The sequence below is a fragment of the Pararge aegeria genome, chromosome 13 (assembly GCF_905163445.1).
Source record: "Pararge aegeria chromosome 13, ilParAegt1.1, whole genome shotgun sequence".
Classification (NCBI taxonomy): Eukaryota; Metazoa; Arthropoda; class Insecta; order Lepidoptera; family Nymphalidae; genus Pararge; species Pararge aegeria.
The window spans coordinates 7,936,698-7,960,029 of NC_053192.1; the positions used below are offsets into that span (position 1 = coordinate 7,936,698).

At 34.8% G+C, this 23,332-nt stretch overlaps 2 protein-coding genes across 7 annotated transcripts; one reads left to right on the top strand and one right to left on the bottom strand.

Moving 5' to 3' along the window:
* Positions 1 to 10,440: 10,440 nt before the first annotated feature.
* Positions 10,441 to 15,803, top strand: LOC120628793 (intraflagellar transport protein 22 homolog). The gene is made up of 4 exons (XM_039897412.1): positions 10,441 to 10,452; positions 11,934 to 12,109; positions 13,411 to 13,613; positions 15,685 to 15,803. Exons 1-4 carry the CDS (start codon positions 10,441 to 10,443, stop codon positions 15,801 to 15,803), a joined length of 510 nt encoding a protein of 169 aa, XP_039753346.1.
* Positions 15,804 to 16,040: 237 nt separating this feature from the next.
* On the bottom strand, positions 16,041 to 22,852 carry LOC120628655 (protein suppressor of sable). Of its 6 annotated transcripts, none has more exons than XM_039897199.1 (2): positions 22,725 to 22,852; positions 16,041 to 20,243 (listed from the first exon to the last, which is right to left on the bottom strand). In XM_039897199.1, exon 2 carries the CDS (start codon positions 20,234 to 20,236, stop codon positions 16,745 to 16,747), a length of 3,492 nt encoding a protein of 1,163 aa, XP_039753133.1. In that variant the 5' UTR covers positions 20,237 to 20,243; positions 22,725 to 22,852; the 3' UTR covers positions 16,041 to 16,744. The 6 variants fall into 6 exon arrangements, with proteins under 6 accessions (XP_039753133.1, XP_039753134.1, XP_039753131.1 ...); XM_039897200.1 differs by lacking the exon at positions 22,725 to 22,852 and adding an exon at positions 22,359 to 22,463; XM_039897197.1 differs by lacking the exon at positions 22,725 to 22,852 and adding an exon at positions 21,778 to 22,302.
* Between the last annotated feature and the right edge of the window lie 480 nt (positions 22,853 to 23,332).

Genomic DNA, 23,332 nt, shown 5'->3' on the forward strand with positions numbered 1-23,332 from the left:
ATTTTTAAAATGTTAAATTTTCGTTTTAAGAATCCCACTGTGATCGTAAAAGGAAAAATCGTCTATAAACAAACAACACTTCGCAGTGCATGCAAGGAATACGTCATACATAGTGCGGCACTGTGTCCATAGACCTGAGCCTTGGTGCTAAGCCTTATGGCTTTAATTACTCCAGCAACCATGACCTTCAGATCTGAATACAACAATGCTGCTTGGTGGCAAAAAAAAAACATCGCGTTAGTAGGTACTTCCCCGGATGAGCTTTGTAACAAAAGGCTCAACTACTACAAAAATAAGTATTGGATAGAAGCAGGCGTTACTTTGCGGAAATCCATAATATATTATGAAAATTAAGCTTAATTTGCGATTCTCCGCGAACAGCAGGAGAATCTGTTGAATTCAGACAGCCGATTGGCGCAGTTTGCAGCAATTGTTAAGACAACAGTTATTTATTGTAAAGTCTCCTGAGTATGCTCCGGTTTCAGAGCGAAACGTGCGTAGAGGGTACATTGCCGAGGATCTGTTTGGTGTGGAGTATACGCATTGAAGAAATTATAAATTACACCATACAGATTCTCCTGCTGTTCGCGGAGAATCGCAAATTAAGCTTATTTTTATAACAATTTTGATGAAATGTATTGTGTGAGTTGGAGTGTGTCCCTAGATGGTATAGATACATAACTGAACCCGGTAGGTGGCGCTGAGAGCTGATCTTTTCAATTTTCAAGGCTCCGGATATTTTGTTCGACTTCTGCAAAAATACTGAACCGTTTAGCAAATTTAAGAAGTTTCAGTAAAGGTTGTACCTACTTATTGCAAATTCACAGAAACTCACCAAAAACTTCAGAAAAACTTCATGCACCTAAATAAAAATAAAAAAAATTATAGAAGGTCCTTCGACTATTATACATCACATTTCATCTCAATTCCATTAATTAGTTATTTTTAATAATAAGTAATTATACTCGATTTTTCTAATAAGAGAGTTTTTGTAAAGTTTTGGTTTTGTATTCATGTGAAGACCAAAATAACAAAGGCATTTACAGAAGATAAATAAAATTAAACAAGGTAAATAAAATACAATAAAGAGTAGGTATGTCTTCGACCTCACTAATTCAATGCAACGTTCCCAATGCTGACAGGAAACAGTAATGTATGTAATTTATGAGCTAAATCTGAAATTATCATTGAATAGGAATTCACCAATGTGGTATCAACGTACCACATAAACAACAGTTACCTTGCCTTTAGATTACTTTTTACACGCCTTTTATCGAAGAGGCTACATGGAAATAGTGTCTGAACCAACTTTTTATCGTCATATTTACATAAACAAATACGTCGAATACAGATTATCAATATAATCCATTTAAATAACATGTTGAACCGGTGGATATTTAAATGTTATGATGCCAGTTATGATGTCCCCTCACTGTCATTTACTTGGTAATCATATTGTACATTTACACATATAGGTAGCATAGAGTTAAGGTGGTTGTGCAATGACCCACTCTTACATTCAACAGTAGCAACTGGTCTATTAATATATACTTAGGTACCTATTCAAGAATGTCTCCCAAAATATGGAGCCGAAAAACCGAGTTCGACAATAAATTTTATACTTACCAAAAAGTATATAGATTTTTGTATAAATCTAGCTTGAATACTATTTATTACAACTAGCTTTAAGTCGCGCGAAAAAAAATGCAACTAATTTGATGGAAAATGTGGGTGTACCCCTATAAACTGAATACATGTGTGCGTAACCTTTTCGAATGTAGGTACATGCGTGATAATATGTGTGATTGCGTAAAATTTGCATGCAATAGCAGCAATCGCGATTCCGTTGTCTGTCTCCGACACTCCTCATCGGATCTATGTGAAATAACCCCTCTCGAACAAAAAAGGAATTTAGCGAATCCGTCTATATATTCCGCCGCAGGAACACACTTTAAAAAAACAATTATATATATACATATATATATATATATATATATATATATATATATATATATACATATATACAGTTGTCAAACTTCCCCGAATGACCCCTATCAAAAAGCTCGACTACTACTAAAATCTTAAAACTAAAAATCGATCAATAAATTGAAGATCAAGTCTAGATATACTTTGTCTTTCTTATCTTCCCTTAGGATTGTACCAATTCAGCGGTAAAACTGCTAATTGCGCATTTAAACGGTCAATCCATACGGCAATAAACAAACATCGCAAATTGAATGCTAGTAGCAATTCAAGTCCAATTACTATTTTATCGTTTATCTTCAATGAGTGTTTCATTTTCACGTACATTGCAATAAAATTGTCGCATTGTATAGGTTACTGGATAATTGATTAATGTAGCATCGATACGGCCTTATCGCCGATCGCAGCGTACGCACAATGTCCAATAAAGTAGGCGATTTTATCAGATGCTGTAAATGAATCAGTGCAGCAGTTTGCGGTTCGGGGAACTCAAGATGCGACTAGCTTTGTTTATTTGCTCAATACATTTGCGTATTGAAGTAAGCAATAATATTACGATCTTACAAATACACGTAGAATAACGACAGAATAGTTAAACCCTTAACCTGTTCGTTTGTATTCGATCCAATATTTAAATAAATCGTAATTTATAAATTTTAAAACCCGAAGATCAATATAGTGTAAGTAAACTATTCTTCTTGTCAAGCCCTATGATTTGTTTGTTACCAATATTGATAGAGTTGTGAATAGAAAAATGTAATTCGGCTTTTTTTGGTGGCGGCCATCTTGGATTTGATATTTGTAATTGTTTATAATTGATTTGATACTCATATTGAGGGAGTTGTGAGAACATACGTAATTCGCCATTTTATGACGCCATTTCGTACCGATTTTAAACAAACAGCTAAGAACACTCCCGACTAATTCACCTTTCAAAGGTTAAAACAAAAGAGCATAAATAAAATATAACGATGAGTGCAGCTTAGACAATCACACGGCGACGCCTGCCACTCGACTGAACTAAAATTAAGTATGGTCGTATTGACACATTGTAACTCATGGATAGTTATCTTCAACATGTCTTCAACGAAACTATATATTATCTTATATTTGAATACAAGTAATATATTATCCAACATTTCAACCTTATATAAACAGGAATAAGGGTTACGTTAGATGTAAATAAAAATGGTAGAGTATGATTAATACTCATCATGCAGTGTGTTTGTCCTGTTTTGTTGTACAAATCAACGACGTCTGGAATGGAATTGTACCCTTGGGTACCTTGTCCGGTCTTATAAATGAATCATAACAAGTATAGAGAACATTATATCTATATTAATGCTTAAATCACTGATTACGCTACCCGAATTGTATAAATTTACAAAGTACCTACATATTTTACCCAGCAGTTCCTGACCGCGATGACAAAGCAGTAATCGTTCCAAACACCGACGGTCTTTGCTATCTTTTTCCACCCACCATGATAACAGTGATAGGGTGGAAACGTAGCTGCACAATATTATTTATCTGGAAGTTAAAAGAACGCAGTTTTGTCAACTAGTGATACAACTACTAGTGAAACTATTGTACTTATGTAACATATGTTTAGCAAACCAGGAAGATTTAGTATCTAGAATTTCCACGCGTTACAAGTTATACTTCTTAGACGTAACAAGATAAATATCTTTTGAATTTTTTTATCTTTCGCCTTATTCTACGTTTGTAGAAAAAACGACACTAACAATAGAAAAAAAGGTATTATTTGAATTATTGAAAGTCAACTGTCAAATCTTTTTAGAAAAACTAAAATGATGATTATAGCTAACTTTATGTTGTCGGTTTTTTGTGACGGTGTGCGCGTGCATCGTAAAAATTTACTCTCACTATTTTTCCCTAACGCGCCAAAAGAAGTATAATTTAAAATATATTAAGAAAAAAACCTACCTACATCCATAAAGCTGCAAAGACTATGTTTTATGTATACAATAAATCAACACTTCGTTTATTGGGCCTCACTAGGCCTCAATAGCACTAATAAACGCCGTGTCAGTGGTGCCATTAGAGTTTATTTAATTCCTTGGAACGATGTCAGTACAAGCTGTAATTGTTACTCTTGCACGGCGGGGTTACAGCAGCCATTACATGGTGAAGTGACAAAATAATATTTAGATTATTCACTCTCGCTTTGTCACGTAGGTATGTTAAATTATGCATATTGTAACATAATAAGAATCTGCCTTCCGGTGGTAGAGTCACTACAGACAGACTGACTTGTCATTTCAAAGGTGCTTATAAACTACTTGAACGAAAAAATAATTGTATAAATATATAATATAAAAATAAAATAAATATTTTATTTACTTAGTAGTTTGCCAGTTACACATGTTTATATGCAAACTCCAAATTAAAAAAACAAGTGAATCTAGTAGCGAATTTTGGAGTACTTGGCCTAAATATTCTTCTGCTACAACAAATAATAGGTACATGTTACTTATTGTAGTTCATATCAGCATATTCTTTCTTAATCTCAGGTCAGGTGCTCATACAAACTTGGATGAACGAGGATGAAATTCATGTCGTGAAACTAATTTTATGCCATCAATTTTGTATTGAAAATCTAATTAGAGTTTGTTTTTTCCAGTTTAGTATGAAACTCTAGGTAGCAAGAACACACGTAGCCTCCTTACGGAAATTATTTGCATCAGAATATTGAATTTCCTGCCCTCTAACAACTAAGGACGAGGTAGTGTACTGTATGCAACCAATGCACTATTGAAGTTTATCGTATCCTGCGAATCTAGCCTCCGAGGCTGCAGGCGGTCGATGACCTAGGAACAGCGTTAGGACACCTAGGTTATACCTCTATGGTATAGCTTAAAGTACAAGCTGGATAGCACGACGAACCCGGATGCTTGCTTGATTTATAGGACAGATAGTGGGCCGCCTTTCGAATAGCAATAAACAAGAATATCCTTTTATTATGCATGTTTCTACCGGGAGCAGTTCATATTTGAAATGTTTAAAATACATTATTTGTTATAATGTATTTTAAAAGTATGGTTACAAACATTTGTATAAGTTATAAGAAAAACTACAAAAAGGTGGTTTTAACGCTAAAGTTAATAACGGTATGAGTATAGAGTGACAATTCCTACCTGCCTAAGACAATAGTCACATCTTAATCGCGGTGGGTAGGTATATTTTATATATTATCAGTTAACGGGCAACTTTTTAAAGTTAGAGGGTAAAAACATAGGTTATGTTCGTTAACTTTAAGCTTTAAAACTTTCTTACCAGGCGCAATATGCGCAAAATTATTAACTTACCAAATATGCGAATGGTGTTAAACAGCTATGCTTTGTAGCTATGCTGTAGTTGCGGCTACTTTACGCACAGATTACAAAACAAACCTAGATAAATTTATAAAATCTCAAAAAACGTCGCTAAGGTACGGTAGAAGTGGCAATACTCGGCGCGGACACACAGCTCTTTTCATACAATGGAAAAGCAGTAATAGTTATACTAGTCTCAAAGAATGAAACTACTAGGCCATGATACGCGCCACTTCTGTCACCCTAGTAGTAGTAGCTATTTAAGTTAAGAAACGGCGCACTAACATGGCACGTTCATCTGTTTAAGAGTCGTCTGTCTAAAGATGATGTTTGGACGATCATAGAAAATTAACTAATTAACAAATAAGCTAACGCCAAATGTACGTTTGCTTACTATAAAACTTAAATGTAGCTACTTTATAAACTGCGAGAAAGTTTAACTTAAGACAGCCCTAGTATAACAAGAGCAAAACCCTTATTAATTCTTGACTCTTTGCACGCGTCCTGTCCCATCACACTTCTCGGCCACCCACGCGTTTTAATATGCTTGTAACACGAAATTGTTTTCTATTAAAGGATAAAATCATACTTTGTAGGCTACTATCAGACGAAGAACTGTACATAATAAAAGTTTGTAAGATTGACGTCTTATAAAATACTCTCTGTGTAAGTTTGTGTTGTGGTTTTAAGTTTACGAATGTTGTTATAGGTATCGTGTCACTAACACACACATTTCTATGTAATGTACGCATCAAAAAACATATCGTATGGGCCTAATTTGGCTTATTTGAATAAATATATTTTTGACTTTGTATTTCTGAGAAAAAGTACCTGTTAAAGAATACTTTGGGTTGAGGGAAAAAGATATTTTATCTATTTAAAAAGTGTTTTTACCCGATTTAAAAAAAAATGTGTAGGTTTGGAAATAAAATAATGCGTATCGAATTTCGAATTTAATCACCAAATATGGACAGTATTATTACAGCCCTGGCAGTAAAATATCCAGTAGTATCTACTAACTAGCTAAGTTAGACATAACAGCAAACGGTTAGCAACACATCCAGTTCTAGGCCTGCGCGGGAACAGTTATTTTAACGTCCTTTTATGGTCCAACATTTGCTTCCGGGCAGTATAAGATCTCAAATAGGTAGCTGTTAGTAGATAGTCTGTAAACCTAGTTAGACATTAGGCAGATACTATTACGTATTCAAAGGTTATAAGCAATTCTTTATTAACGAAATACCTTTTCTACATAGTTACATCAAAACAAAGTCGCTTTCGGCGTTTGACTACATCCGCTAATTCCTAGAAAACGTGGGTGTACATACTCTTACAAGTTAGCCCTTGACTGCAATCAATCCTGTTGGAAAGTGATGATGCAATCTAAGATGGTAACGGGCTAACCAGTTGGGAATATGGCACTTTTATTAAACCCGTACCCCTAATCGGTCATCTACGCGACATCGTACCGGAACGCTAATTTGCTTAGCAGTACGTCTTTGACGGTAGGTTAGTAACAAGCCACGACAGAAGCCTCCCATCAAACAAAAGCCATGAAACCAGACCATCCATGTAGGTTATCAAAAAATCTTATCGAGACTATGTCATTTTTTAAATGTTACATTAAGTGGACCTAAGATACCATTTAGAAAATATAAAAAGACTAGCTGACCCCAGCGCCATCTGTCGGGCTGATTTGTGAATCTAAACCATCCAGGGTGCCACCCAAACGCATACCAAAAAATTCATTCAAATCGGTCCAGCCGTCTAGGAGGAGTTCAGTGACACAAATAATTCTCTTAGCAAAAATAATACTAAATTAAATAAATAGACGACCTACCTGGCGCATAGTTGAGCGCTAAGGTTTTAAGTGGGAGATCCCGGGTTCGATTCCCGGCAGGGACAATTTAGGAATTTATAATTTCCGAAATTTCTCTGGTCTAGTCTGGTACCGCCCTACTACCAAAGACATGCCGCAAAGCGATTTAGCGTTTCGTTGCGACGCGTCGTCTGGACACCTATTAGGGGTATGGTTACATCTGCCATACCCGCTAACAGGTTAGCCCGTTACCATTTAAGACTGCACTTACCACCAGGTGAGATAGCAGTCAAGGACTAACTTGTAGTGGAATGAAAAAAAAAATACTAACAAAGATTATAATAACTTAATACAGGCGTTCAAAATACACCATACCACATGTACACTGCACGACACGGCATCGTTGGAGGCAAAACACGGTGTAATGAGCTCCGTGTCAAGTTATGATGAAGACGGATGAATAAGTTTAGTGAATATAAATGAGCTGGTTACGTTTGCTTCAGTTGTATATTTACATGTTTCTCAGAGTTAGACTGGTAGGTCGATGACATTTGCGATGCAGAGATTGCAATTTGAAACTGGTTGTAATACACCCATATACATTTTACATAACGTGCACAGTTCGTACCTTTGTAAGATGCTTCTAGTATGAGTTTAGATGACGTTGAAATTATATTTGTTGCCCTCTAAAACTTCAGAGCATAAGAGAGGCCCTCTAATAATATTGTTATTGTAAGCATAGATAAGACAAAAGCATATACCCAGTGGCGTGCACTGGTTTTCTAACCAGGGTATGCATACAGCAGGAAAATTGCATAAAACGTTGAAAATCCTCTTCTTATACGAGTAATATATAAATTTTAGGGTAGGCAGTGCTTTTGTGTATGTATGAAGTGCAAGCCACTGCATATACCTACCTACCGAGGTATCATATTTATCATCATCATCAATACATTACCAGCCCACGGTATATAATTAGCGTGTTCACCTTCTAAAGCACGGGAACATGGCATAGGTGAAGTTTACCCCCGTTTATTATTTGGATATTATTTCCACTTGTCGTCAGTGCTCTGAGAGTTAAAACAGCTGTGGGAGAAGATAAATTTTTATCCTTTATATAATTAATAATGATAATTGTCTCCTGCCCATGCTAGCCGTGCTGGTGAAATGTAGATTGCTGTTCTTCTCATATCTTTGAGAACATTATGGGGAACTCTCAAAGTTTCCTGTCGACGTTTACCCTCACCATATATAAGTATCATATTTATAAAAGTTAAATATATAAACCAACCTATAAACCTATCATATAATATGAACCTACTACGCATTTACTAATATTGGACCCAGGACTCTCTTACAGGAAAGACTTAATAAAGAACACAGACTTTCCATGATACTCCAATTTTCAAGTAAATAGTGATAATTTTTTTGTTTATAGGTATTAATAAACAAATAAAGTGTCTCAGTGTGAAATTTCACGTAAACCCGTAACAAAAATAGGTAAATGAATAAACTTAACAACTTTTGGCCCGAAACGGAATCGAACTTAAGACTTCAGGCTTACTACTATAAAAACGAAACAGTTATAGTAGGTAGGTAACATTATAAAGTCCCTCCTTTGTTGCATGAGTCAAATAGAACATTTGTGAATAACAGTAGAGACCACAAACGACAGTTACTAAAACCATAGTTAACTGGTCCATCTAACACTTTTTATTTTATTCCAAAGAACTAAAACGGCTGTTAAGCGATACAGTTAGGTATATCGTAATCGTTGACAGAGCCACAGCTGCCAGAGTTTTTTTTTTTTAATAATTGAAGGACCAAGCAGAGGATTGCCAATAAACAGAGGACACTTCGCAGGGCATACAAGGAGCACATCCCACAAAGTGCCGCCCGTTTTCAATCTGAAGTATCATGTACATTGACGGCAACCACGTCTTTCAGACCGGAACACAGCAATGCTGCAGAAATAAGCATAGCGGTACTACTTCCCCGCACGAGCTGAAAAAAGTGTTAACCAATGACAAGCTATGTCAGTGCCTGAGAGCGTGTGTAAAAATTGTTGTTTTAATAAGACCGTAATCTTTTTCCATAGCCATAAAATTGGTACCGAATCCGTAACCACAAAAGTCCACCAGTCGCAAAAAAGCTGTACTATTATTTACTTTCTCACTTTGCCAAATGATTTTCAATTCAATAAGTACCTACTATTAAACAAGGACGTATCACGTTTAGGGGCCATGCTGTCGAAGACGACACGCGACGGTTGGGCTTCATGGTTGTTGACCAAAGGCTGGCGGGAGCACGATGAATAAGCAAGTGCATGCCCACCATAGATGATGCAGTCTAAGATGGTAGTGGGCTAACCTGTTAGAGAATATGGTAGTCATACCCCTGATTGGTTTCTACCGACATCGCACCGGAACACTAAATCGGCACGAACTAATCGGATTCGTCTTTCTCGATAGGGTGGGAACTAGCCACGGCCAAAGCCCCACCCGACGAGACCAAAGAAAATTCAGAAATTATAAATAAGGAAGGAGCAAGCGAGAAGTCAATTAAAGATTACTTAGTGGTTTCACTTCTATCACGTCTATGGAACTATATAATAAGATGAATTATTCTGCAAGAAAAAATGCGCGCAATGTGAATATTTAATATTATTTATTGGAGAATGAATTTTCCATTTAATATACCTAATCTATCTGCTTTGCATATTCTTTCGGCATAATATGTTTGAGGTATTAAACAATGCTAAGATAATTCGAGCTTTTATTAGAAATTATAATAGACTAGCTGTTGCCCGCGACTTCGTCTGCGTTTGTTTTTGTTCTTCTGACGTGGCATTAAATTTAGTTGTAGTTCTAAAAAAATTTAAAGTATTCAGTATCGCTAAGCCTTAAATGAGGGGTTTGCTGTTGTCCGCTGAGGAGTTCTGTCCTCTATCTCTAACCACAGTTAAGGCAAAATTAACCTCTATAGTACAAAAATATTTATTTAAATCGGTTATAATTTGTCGGAGTTATGGTGTAAATCGTCAAACACTCATCCCCTCGCTCAAAGGAACCGAGCTTATTGTCGGTATAAAAAGTACCTATCCTACATTACTTCTAACATTTCCACGAATATGTGTACAAAGTTTCGTGAGGATTGGTTCAGTAGTTTTTGCGTGAAAGAGTAACAAACAAACTTACATTGACATTTATAACATTAAGTAGGGATTATAGATTAGATTGTTGTAGAAGTTTTAGCCTTTCTCTTTGAACTACCGAGACTAAATTACTTAAATATTACCGCAAGATGTCGCTATTCGTATGCTAGAGACCTCTATGAGAAAATCTTGATACCACGCCGTACGAAGGTTTTTGTTGTAAGCTGACAGTCTCAGCAGGGTTTATTAACTGAGCAACTATTGGCTCTCCGGTTCTCCTCGAACGGCTTTATCCAGACGCAGCGTTAAATTGCGAGAGCATACTTGAGGACCTGTTTCATAGAAAATTTAAGTAACGTCCAAAACCCACTGAAATAGAAATATAATAGTATGTAAGATAAAAATACAAACACATTCTTACCTGAGAGTCATGAGAAAAATTAAGTTAAATACTTGGGGCTTTCCCAACGATGGAGTTGGTCTTATCCCAAGAGACAATAACATTGCTGTCAACAGAATCGTTATTTTTTCCTTAGCTGAAAAGTTAATTAAAGCCATAACTTAAAAGCCTGTTTCATACCTGCCGCTACGGTTGTTTTCTCGTGAACCAACTTATTTAGTCCTAGAGACTCTAAATTAATTCCAATTTTCTTGTCAAAACCCTTCTTTGAATAGCTGTAGTTAGGGTATTGGATGTTTACCGAAATAAAACATATTCAAGTAACTTGAAGTCATAATTGATTATGTACCTCGATACAATATTTCTGTTTTTTGTGCTCAAACAGACAGATAGACAGGGTGATTCACCCAAGGAATAGTGGCAGTGCTCAATAAATTAGTAAACTCCTCACAATACGTGCCGTTACAAGAATTACTGCCTTCTGTATACTAGCTTTTCGCGAGAAAAGATTGACTGAAACAACTACCGAAACAATTACAGTTGACTCAACACTCCACATAGCGGTAATCTCGTCCAAGTATTTTAAGACTTTTTTCTTTTCAGCTTTCACCAAATTATCATCATGTGGAATAGTAATGTCAACAATAATTGCACGGTGCACTAATCGATCGCGTAGCACTATATCAGGTCTATAAGATGTGATACACCAGTCAGTGATAATCGTTCGATCCTAGTAGAGCAATTCTCTGCTATTTTCAAAAACTGACTCGGGGTCATACCTTTAAGGTGAGGTAAAGGAAAGGAAAGGCAAGTTATTATTAGCACTTCTCTGTTTTTCATTTTCCGAATTTCGAGTATTTGAATTAGCACTGTTAACCTCTATTTTAACCTTCCACCATCACTTCTTGTTGTTATTAATTAGGTATCTTTATCTGTTACAACACTATCTTTCAATCAATAACACAGTTGCTAGGATAATTTAAATATAAACACAACAAAGATAAATGTCACATTTTTGGTTGAATATCTATGAATCGCTGTTTTAAAGTGGATCGCAATATCTTCAGCAATATCTTAGCATACTTGTTAAGAAGAAAAGCGTCATGCATCTCGACAAGTTGAAAATATTAATAATTGGACCCTGTGATGTAATGAACTTACTTCAAACATTGGATGGCACGTTCGGAGATCGTTGAGATCCTTAATTTTGCTCGAGTTTTAACAGTATAAATTTCCTTCCAGAGTGGGAAGACATGTATAGCTAACTACTTGTCAGAGTCCACAAACATGGATGAAGCTGGGGTACCAAGACCAACGCAAGGTGTGCGAATTGTTGAGTTCGAACTTCCGCATGTCAATGTCAATGATAAACAACTTAAAGTTGACATCGAAATGTGGGACTGCAGTGGCGACCACAAGTAAGTGAAATCACAGTAGTACAGTACAAGTAGTACCTATTAACTGGTTACATAAAAGCCGCCACACACTATAAGAGTCGACGCCAACTAGAAATAAATGATCAAAATCGTGGCACAAATCTTCAGCTGTTACTAATGAAACATTAAAAATATAGTTAATGGAAAGTTGACTAAACGTGTCCATTACATAGCGTAATGTAAGTTCGATCGATTTATTTAGTCCCGTGACAGTACTAAAACTTTATATTGTTTCTAAACAAAAACGTCACGCTTCCTCCTCGGCAACCTTAAGCCGTTTTTATACCGATGGTCATTATACATGAAAGTAGTAGGTAACAGTTTTTAGGCATGTCTATCGATTGAAAACTGGTGGATATTTTATTAGGTAGCCTGTTGTGCCTCACTTTGGCATCGTATTAAGGCAACATTGAACTACAAAAAGTATATTATGCATTACTCAATCTATGATTAAACCAAACTGTGCGAATCTGTTCTTAGTTCCAATCGATTTATTATGGTACAAAAGATACTACCGAAGGGTTGAAATACATTTGATCATATTTCATTGTTATTAGAAGTATAATCAATCAGAAGTACCTATACAATGGCTAGAATTTTTTTATCACCATTTTTCTAAAACTAGGCTTTGTTTAGGCAAAGCCCTTTTTTACAAGTAATTTCATGTGTAACTAAAAAACCTAGAATAATTTATTCCGTAGTCTGCAGCAATGTGCCCACACGACAGTAGTGATGTTTCAATTTTTTTTTACTTTGAAAAGGCTTTAGAAGTCGGTTTTTTAAATATAACATTTATTAAACGGTTGCAGCGCGGCACATTGTCGTTGTGTACTTACCGATTCAACTTGGACAACAACTATTATCTTCTCATTTTATTAACTATGTATTCTCTTATCAGTATGTCCTACCATTTTTTATAAATACTTACTTTAGGTACACATATGTATTTTTAAAAATAAATATACTTAATGAATACAAAAAACTCAATTAATATCGCATAATAATATTCGTAGCCAAGTGCGTATACTGCTCACTATAATTCTTTTTCTAGGCATCATTCCAATGAGTTACAATTTCTGTACCTACTCCATACAAATTTCAGTATACGAAAAAAATAAATTGTGCTTTCGAGAATGAACATAATTAATCACTATTTTTATCAAAATTCAAAATTCAAAATTCATTTATTTCAAGTAGGCCTAATATAAGCACTTTTGAAACGTCAAGTCTGTCTGTTTGTAGTGATATCTCTCAGTTTGTACTTCCCTTTATGCCCGTATCAGGTTCGAGTCGTGTTGGCCGTCCCTCCGTCTCGGCGTCCAAGGTGTCATATTAGTGTGTTCATCTAACACTGCTAATGTAGCGGCGAGGGAAATGGAACTACTGTATAATTATTTTGTAAGCCAGGCAAAATTGACACCTAAGCAATGCGTGGTGTTCTATAATTGCGAAGATGATCAAGAAGACTTTGACTCCTTAAGCCTATGTATGTACCTTTTTTTCATCAATTATAAGGACGCTATATCTATTAAGAATGACCTATTTAAGCTTTAATAAAAAAAAAAACATGTTATTTTTATTGTTTTCTATAAAAGAAATTGGAAATAATAAAGTTAAGCTAGCAGTGGTATCTTTTTGTGACAGAAATCTTACGGGGCAGCTTTGCTTTTTTCTGCCCCCAAGCAGGGAGTGGTTGCCTTTGTAATTACAGGCGCATGAGGCTGCTATCACCTACCCTTCAGGTTGACGGACCTAGTCTTACGTTCGTTAATTATAAAAAAAAACTTAACATTCATTTTTCGCAGCGGTGATAGCCCAGTGGGTAGGACTTCGACTTCACTTTCGGGGGGCCGAGTTTGAATCCAATAACCTCCAACTTTTCTAATTTATGTGCGGTTTAAGCAATTGAAATATCACTTGCTTCAACGGTGAAGAATAACATCGTGAGGAAACCTTCATGCCTGAGAGTTCTCCATAATGTTTGCAAAGGTGTGTGAAGTCCACCGATTCGCACTGGGCCAGCGTGGTGGAATGCGGCCTTAACCCCTTCTCATTGTGGAAGGAGACCCGTGCTCTGTTATGATGATGATGATGATGGATACTTTTCCTCAGGTTGAGTTCTTTATTTTAAAAACTAACGAGTGGGTTTAGGCGATAAACGTCAGAAACAAATAACGACGGATTGATAAAAGTTGTGAGTGTGGCTTGGATGAGGGCACTATAACTCATATTATTTTTAACTGTCCCAAACTTACCTATCCCCTCTATGACGTTCTTCCTCCCAAAGTCCCCCGTCCTTTGAGTGTTAAATGTTTTTTAATGTTTGTTTTCAGTCCTTATTGTAGATTTTTATGTAAATATACAGTAAGTAATAAAATTAAAGTATAATGTACAAAAAATATCCGTGTTAGATATATATGCATGTGTTGTCTGTGCTGCCTTAGGTTAAAGAGCTAACTAGCTAATAACAACTATTTCTTGGTACAAGTTCAAAATTAACTTTTCATTAGTTTCACCGATCAATCTCCTTCGTGCCTTCTTCATCTACAAGACATTGGCGAAGTACCTTGTGCCCAGTTGGCACAGACAAAAGCCATAAACAAGAATTGAATTGAATTGATAAATAATGGAAGTAAATACAGATTAAAAACATGAAAGGTTCCGAGTAACATAGATAACGAAACACCAGCGTACGTGATACACAGGCGTAACAGATGAACAAGAATTCTACCTGAGAAGCCCAACCATATTCCCCCCCAGCCTTTTGCTTCTAGAACGAGCCTGGATGGCTGGAGTAGCGAGCAACAAAAGCGGGGAAGTTCGAGAAACAACAAACTACTTTCACGTGCAGAGGGAATGCAAATAAACTCAGATCTTTAACTAAATGCATAAATTACCGCACTCGAATGTATACGATTTAATTATAATCGTAGGTAGACTTACAATATTATTTAAACCTGACCAGGAAAATAAACAACCTAGCCATAATGCGGATAAAAAATTAACTATTTTTTGCAAATGTGGCGTCCCCAGCATAGATTTTTATCGGGTTTGCTGTGATTTGTATTTCATTTAAGATTTATTACTATTATAATTAATTTTAAATTCCAATATTGTGTTGATTGAATTTATATCGACAAATGAAGAATTTTACGAATATAGTATTACTTGAAACACAGAATTAAGAAGATACAGAACCCTCATTCAGCCATTACACACTTATCCTATTTTCTCCATTGTATAGTAAACGTTTATAACATTAGGAGGAAAAGAACCACTAATAAAGTGGAGTGGTTTTTGATGTTTCAATTTAGTCGTGTACACGGTTTCTGTATTTTCTTAATTCTGTGACTTGAACTTAATTTTTGTTTCTGACGTTTATCTTAAGCCAACCTACTACTACCTACCCACTATACAGTGCAAATAAGGGTCTATGACATTACTTGAACCTATTCATTTCAGTTAATTAAAAACTATTTATATCCTAGAAGATAAGTTAGTTAAATATATAATAACATTGCAGACTTAGTTATTGTAGCCGTGCTTATTTCTTGCAGCTCCCACGTTTTCCAAAGTATCACAAGTGGCTGTTAATTTAAAAACTGGAGGGAATCGCTTGAAAATCGACTTTTCCAATTACGTCACTTCCTTAATACAAACGATAAATAAAGTCTAATTTCATCTAATTTTAACGTTTTATTTTCCAGTAAGTAACAACCTTTACCGGTACCTACATGCAATACTCACCTCTCCTGAATTTTAGCATACATGGTTTCTGAAAATCATCCATTTATTTTGTTCGCCTGTAACATAATTTACGTAGTTTTTTCTCTATGGGAAATGATGCACTTTTGATGATTTAACTGAAATATTAGGTTTGAAAGTTGCAAAATTAAGACAGTTTATATTTTATTAAAGATATGTTTATTTTAAATCGAGTAGGCTTTAATCAATACAACTTTTACCTACATTACATTATTCAAAAAGAACGGAAGTTAAACGTTTTCTATTTAACAAAACTTGATTTTTTATTATTATTGCTTTCGATTAGGACACTATTACAGGAAACCTTTTTATGATGACCACGTCTCTAACATTAATCTAAGCTAATCGCAAATCTAATCACTTATGTCTCTACTATTTTTCAGCCTGAATTTTGTCTCGAAAGTACTAATTATGTATGCAGTCACTTATCACATAGTTCGGAAAAGGTAGTTTGATCACGATAATTCCTACATACTTAAAAACAATAACTCGATTATAACCTGCACTCAGTCTTAAAACATTTGGCTCGTATAATGAGTACTTCTTAGTGAAAAAAATTAACTTAATTATGTATAGCTTTCGTCTATTTTAAACATAATATTATTTATTTTATACAATTAACCTTATCAATTAGAAAACTAGAACGAATCGATTAACTTCCAAAAATATTTACACTATTTGCTATATTTATGACCTTGTACAGAATATCTTACTCTATCAGGATAAATAAATTATAAAAAAAAACTTTATCTTTACAAGCCTGTTACTAATAGAATTATCACCTTAATCACACTTTGCAATATGTGGAAGGGTAATTTTCAATAACAATAATTTATATATACCTATTAATATTTAATGCCTATCATTTTTCCAATTGCCACGTTCATTGAAATTTTTCCGATCTCTATGACCCCTTCCAGAACCTCCGCGATTCCATCGATCATTTCCGCGACCGCGGTGTCCGCCTCTATTAGGAAATCTTTGAAAGTTTTGCTCGTTTTCCATATAATTAAAATCACCTTGAGGACCGTTAAATCCCATATTACCAAAATTAGGGGGACCTCCAAATTTATTGTTATTATTAAAGCTATGAGGCGGCATGTTCGGTGCAATGCCTAAAAGGCCCGGCGTAGGACCGCCTCTAGGATCAGATAAACCCTGATTAAAACCATGTAAATGATTCATAGGATTCATCCCACTCAAAGCTTGCATGTTCATAATATTCATATTACCTTCCATTGAGCCCGGAGCTCCTGGCATATTATTGGCAGCGAATGGGTTTGTATTCTGATTGAAATTACTAGGGGTTTTTAATAAAGCCTCTTTGGGTTTCGGTAAATACGAAAATTCACCATTGTCGCCTAGTGTTATGCCTAAATTGTTAAAAATACTACATAATATGGTATTGTTTTGAAATGAAGTGACATCCATTTTTTTACCTGGCATTTGGTCTTGCTGGAACTGTTTTATCATTTGAGTAATAGGTGCTAAATTTTGGTTAACAAAAATTTTATGCGTAGAGCTTAATTCCTTATACCAAGTAGAATTTTGTAAAACTGAGTGTATATCTAATGAATTACTTTTCTGTTCTTGATATGAACTTTCAGTTTGACTTATTTCTTTTGGTTTCCTACGTGGATCTATTCGTGGACCAGTATTTACAGGTTTAATAGGCTTTTCACTATCGCTATTCGAATCTTCTACTGATAGTCTAAAGACTTTTCTTAGCCTAGGATCCGTCAGAGCTTGAGATTTGGCTGTGCTATTTCTAATATCAGTATAGTCAGGTCGCGGAATATGCACTGGGACTAATTTGTATGAAATCGGAGGGTGACTATTAATAGAACCATTAATCTCAGAGGCCGGCGTGTAATTAGACATCACTTTAAAAGGTATTGCTAAACGCAAGTCAATATCACCACTTAAGTTCTGCCTCAAATCTGTATCACCAAAGCTTGGAGTTTTATAATCTGTTTGCCTTAAATCTACATCCGTCCTTCTTCGTCCGTCAGTTGGTTCACCGTCTACACATTCATAAATTGACACCCGCGGAGGTTTTTTACTAGGGGGGGATTTTATTACCTTTTCAGTAGCAGAAACTGGAGATCGTCTGGAGCGAGGATCTCGCGATACGTTTTGCTCTGTCGGCTCCTGGGTGTTTGATTTGGTATCCTGTAAATTATTCTTCATAGTATTTAACAGTTTTGTGACTTCTTCGCTGATGTCAATTTTTGAAAGATCTCCAAGTTTACTTAAAACAGTCGATGGTTCTACAGCATGAGGTGCGGGTGGAGACATTAGCGCTTTTTGTGGTGAAGTACTATATGACTTCTTTTTGTTACCTTTCTCTTCATCGCTTGAATACCATTTTTCATCAATCAATAAATTGTTGTCCTCGTCATCATCAGTAGTAGAGCGACGGTTCCTTTTTTCAACATTTTTGAAAATGGGGTCCGGTTGCAGGAATCGAATGTCAGTATCACCTTCTGTGTGTAATAGATGTTCTTCTGTATCAGGTTGGAGGCTTGGATTGGCTTCTACAAAAGGGAGCACTCTGTGGTCAACATCTTTCACTTTCTCGTTATCCAAGGCTTCATTTGAGATATCAATATTTTCTTTATCTTTAGAAGCAAATTTAAGCGCATCTTTAGTATACTGATCGATATCAATCATATCTTTACTAAATGGATCCTTTTTTATGTGTTTACTGACAGAAGAGTCTTCATTTACGCCTATAACGCCAGTTATACTTGGAAGAAAACGCATATCAATATCTTGTTCAGGTAATTCAGATGGCATCGTAGTCATACTATTTGTTGTAGGTGGTGCAGGTGGAATTCGTAGATCCAAATCTTTTACAACGTTAGACCCAACATATTGAGCCTGTTGCTCGATATTATTAATTAATCCAAATTTTTGTATATTCATTGTATTCAATTGAATTTCGGTTATTTGTTTTAATGATATCCCAATACTGTTTAGCTGTAATACAGTCAATTGACCCAGTTGATCGAGATTTTCAATACCCATTTTAGTAAGATCTAAAATTTGTCTGGGTGATAATACCCCGTTCAAATTTTTAATACATAATACGTTACTGGTACCTACATTACTATTTGGAGATAAGTTTGAATTTTGTTCGTCGTTCTGCCACCGTGATTGACGCACTTTTGGGGAAATTTTATTTTGTCGTTCACTAAGGAACTGGTTACTTTGAACAGAATCAAAATTATTTGACGGGTTTGGAATATTAAAATCAAAAAGTGAAGGTATACTAGGTTGCCTAACTTGAACATCTGTATTTTCTGAAAACTGCTGTATTAGTTTAGATTGTGTAGTTTGAATCATTTTCATCGCTCCTTCCCTATTTAATCTTGGAAAATCACCTAAAATTTCTTTAGGAGCTGATTCAATATGCTTAAGTAGAATATTTTTGAGAGCCTCATTAAGAGGTTTGCCATGTGCAAACTTACATTCATCTTTATATATACAAGGAAGCCCAGTATGGTAATATTTACATGGAAAATCAGCATGCATATATAAACACTTATCTCTCTTTGCACAACATTCCATAAGATAAAATTTACACAATTCCATTTTCCGCGGAGGTTGAGCGTCATGGGAATAAATACAGTCGTCACCTTTATGACATTTCCCTTGCATATAATACAAGCAAACACCCTCAGGGTCTTGGATTTGGTGATTACCTCGTCGTCTGTCATTTTTATTTTTATTTCTTTCACGCTGAGGTCTATGTCTTTGTTGTCGATGGGTTGAATGCCCTCTGGAATCATGGCTACTGTCAGATTCATAAGATTCCTTATCTCCATCTTGATACACTTCTTGAGGAGACTGTCTCTGAACTGGTGACGCTCCCCTAATGCACATCATTTCACTCTCATCCATTTCATCTGAATAATCTTGCTTTTTACGTTTTTTGCTTTGTCCCTCTTTCCCATCGTATTTTTTTCGTTTCTTATGTTTACGGCGTTCCTCAACATCTTCCTCACCTAGAGCTTCATTAGCATTCGATTTATTCAAGGCTTTTCTTATAGCTTTTTCAACACTACCAGCGAAATCTTCATCTACTGAGTTAACGTATTTACGATTTTTTTTATTTTTATCTTTAAGTTTTTGTCCGCTTTTATTTGATTTAGATTTCTTTTTCTTACCTGACTTTGAAAAGTAAAAATTTTGAACTTCTGTCTCATCTTTATCGACAGTTTCAACAACGGGCACTGCTTCTTCACTTTTTACTTCAGTATGAATTTCCTTGGACTCCTCACCATCACTTTCAATCTCACCGTCTTCTAGGTCTTCTATATTAGTTGCTAACTCTGCCATATTTTCACTGAAATTGAGACAACATAAAATTAATATAAAATGCAGTTACTATCCGTAACCGTACAATTCTTTTTTAATTATTCTTTAACTTAGATCGTTTCTAAAAATTAACAAACGTACTATCTAAACATACTACTTCTATCATAATCCTTTTTTTTACATGTTTTTATTTTATTAATACCTTTATTTGTCCAATACATAAATAATCAAATATATACATAAGATATATTTTGTTGTTAAGTATTTTCGATAAAGTTCAAAAATACAGACAAACGTGCTCAAGTAATTTAAAAAAGAAGAGAATCTCAACTACCTACCTTATCAGTCAGTGATAACTAAGAATATTGCTTTTAGGAACATCAAATAAGAATAATGATTTCACACGAAATCTAATTACAAAATTGTTAATGAATAAGGCCGATTGATAACAACCGTAGTCACTAGCACTACTACAGTAGGTAAGTACCAGTCTCATACAGCATCCAAAGGCACAGTGTAACTTATGTAGAGATATTTGGAAAGACGCTGATCGCATATCAGCGTCTTTCGGTCTAGTAAGTTCAACTTACGAGTTTAGTACACCAAACACATTAAATATACCTACTTGAAGAAGCTTCTCGAAGAAGATATCTATTTTTTTTAATTACCTAGGTACCTATTCTTTTATACCTATCAACAATCGACATTACCTATGTAAACATATAAAAATATTTAATATATTTAGGTAAGTTGTTTACATACTATGTGCCAATGTCAATAGTTAAGGAAAAATGTCTGAAAAATGTATAAAATTGCGTGAAGTCTGTAATCAATGATCTAAAAATAAAGTTACCCATGACATAAATAAAAGGTAATGAATCATAATTTATAGGTAAGTAGGTATGTCACGTAATTTTAGTGAACTTTGATTTTAGTGGAAAAGTATATACCTAGGTTCCTACCCCTAATTTTTAGTAATAATTAAGTAGGTACCAAGGTCAGACGTGGAATATTTTTGCTTTAAACAAATATTATTAATTCTATCATCATTTCAAAAACAAGTAGATAAGTAAATTGAGTTAAGTATATTTAAAACTGATTTAGTGATTGAGTTACGCGAAATAGTCTTTATTCTGTATTCAGTGGTCATTACGCATGACGTCACACAACTGGCAACGCCGCAGATCAATCGCCATTTTGGTATAACCCGACCGCTTTGAGATGATACCTATAAGTTTTGCAGTTACTAAAAATAGATTTTTTAATTAAATTGATAGCACATGACAAAGAAAATGTACTCTTCGACGAAATATTTTTCGATGTTACACATTAACTAATAAGGCAAAGTAGTTAATTATCAACTATTGACACTGTGATTTCACCACAATCACATTTGTGAATTATACTCACACATACATGTATGCCATTTGGAAAACTGAAGTCCTATATTAACCTAAATATATATGTACCTAATCTTTACAATCATATTTAACATTTATTTATGATTACGTTTATATCGTTTCAAGCGAGAGCAATTACTATCGATATTCTCTATACTATACCTAATAAACGTCGAGGAAACGATAGAGTCGATTGTCATTGGAATGATTTCTCCAGGTAGGTATCACAAATTAATTTAAGAAAATTGCGCAGTTTTGAATTCAACATGTATGGCAGGAGTCAATAGACTACTGACTAACTGTTCATAGCCACAACTTTCAAGTAAATTATTAGATACGGACAGATATGCAAGCAGTGGGTGGCCGTTCACATTTCACAATGTCTCGCTAGGTTGGTGCGCTGCGCTCTCGCCTCGCCACGATATTGAATGACGTCAACCTTCTAGAACGGCAAGATATTTGTCCTTCCTTTTTCGAGGTCACGCGTACAAAGCTCACTCACACAAACACAGGCTTACAAATATTGGCGTATAGTGACTCGCGTCTATTACTAACCAACCAATTGAAATAGGTCGATTTATCTTTTAACTAATTGAACATACCCTTGACGTTCCAACAATAATTATAAGAACAAAAGAAACTCAATAAAGACAATAATTTAGGAAGTTAAAAATCAATATATCAATATAAGCATCATAAATAGTTACCACCACCATACCTCATTAGTTATAATAGGTACCTACCTACCAACAAGTTACCAATCGTTAATTAACTGAAGTCATCGTTAGGAAATACTTAACAATGACAATGATAATATTTCATGCAAATACTATACAAATTTTTCATACAAAATACTAAAATTTTAAAAATGGCGTCCGCCATTTTGAGAATTTTAGTCAACAACGAAGTATGTTGTTTTCATAATTCAATGATTGTTCATGAAATAGGAACTGATACTGTTGTTGAAAAATATGTGTAGCAATACATTATTGCACGTGTGTGACAATTTGAGCAGATCAAGCGAGCACTTAATGCGATAAAAATATAGGGGGCACGCATTTGATTATATGGCCTAACAAGTAAATACATAATAGTGTTACCAATCTTACATTAAATGAACAAATCACTATGTGCGACTACTATACGCCATGTAAAAGAAATCTTTCATAGCATTGCTGCATAAAGACGGCGTAACAAATAGAATACGCAAAATATTGATTTCAAATTCGGACGACGACTGCAACGAAACAAAGGCAAGATTCGTAATAATTTAGTTCAATATTTTAACGCTTAAAGGCGCTCATGTTTCTACATTGCTGCCACATTGAAAAAACTAAATTTCTAGTCAGTTTTGTTTCTATTTTACATATATTCATATCCAATAAGGCCATATATGATTATTTTTTATTTTTTATTCGTTTTATTATTATTAATTTTAAATTACAGCATTTTATCGGCACCAAATCATCAAAGTTCGATAATAATTTGTTATGATTTGACTTCTCATCACAGAGTAGATTACAAAATGTTCTTGAATAAAATATTAATTATTTATCACCCTTTCTGAAGTTCATAAAAAAAAATAACATATTTGTATAGAATTCAGAACACATTAAGAAGGTTATTTCGTTGAATTGCATTTTACGAGTCCAAAGAAATAATTTTATTCTAGGCTCAAACCCAGAGACAAAAAATATGTAATTATTATTCTGTGGAG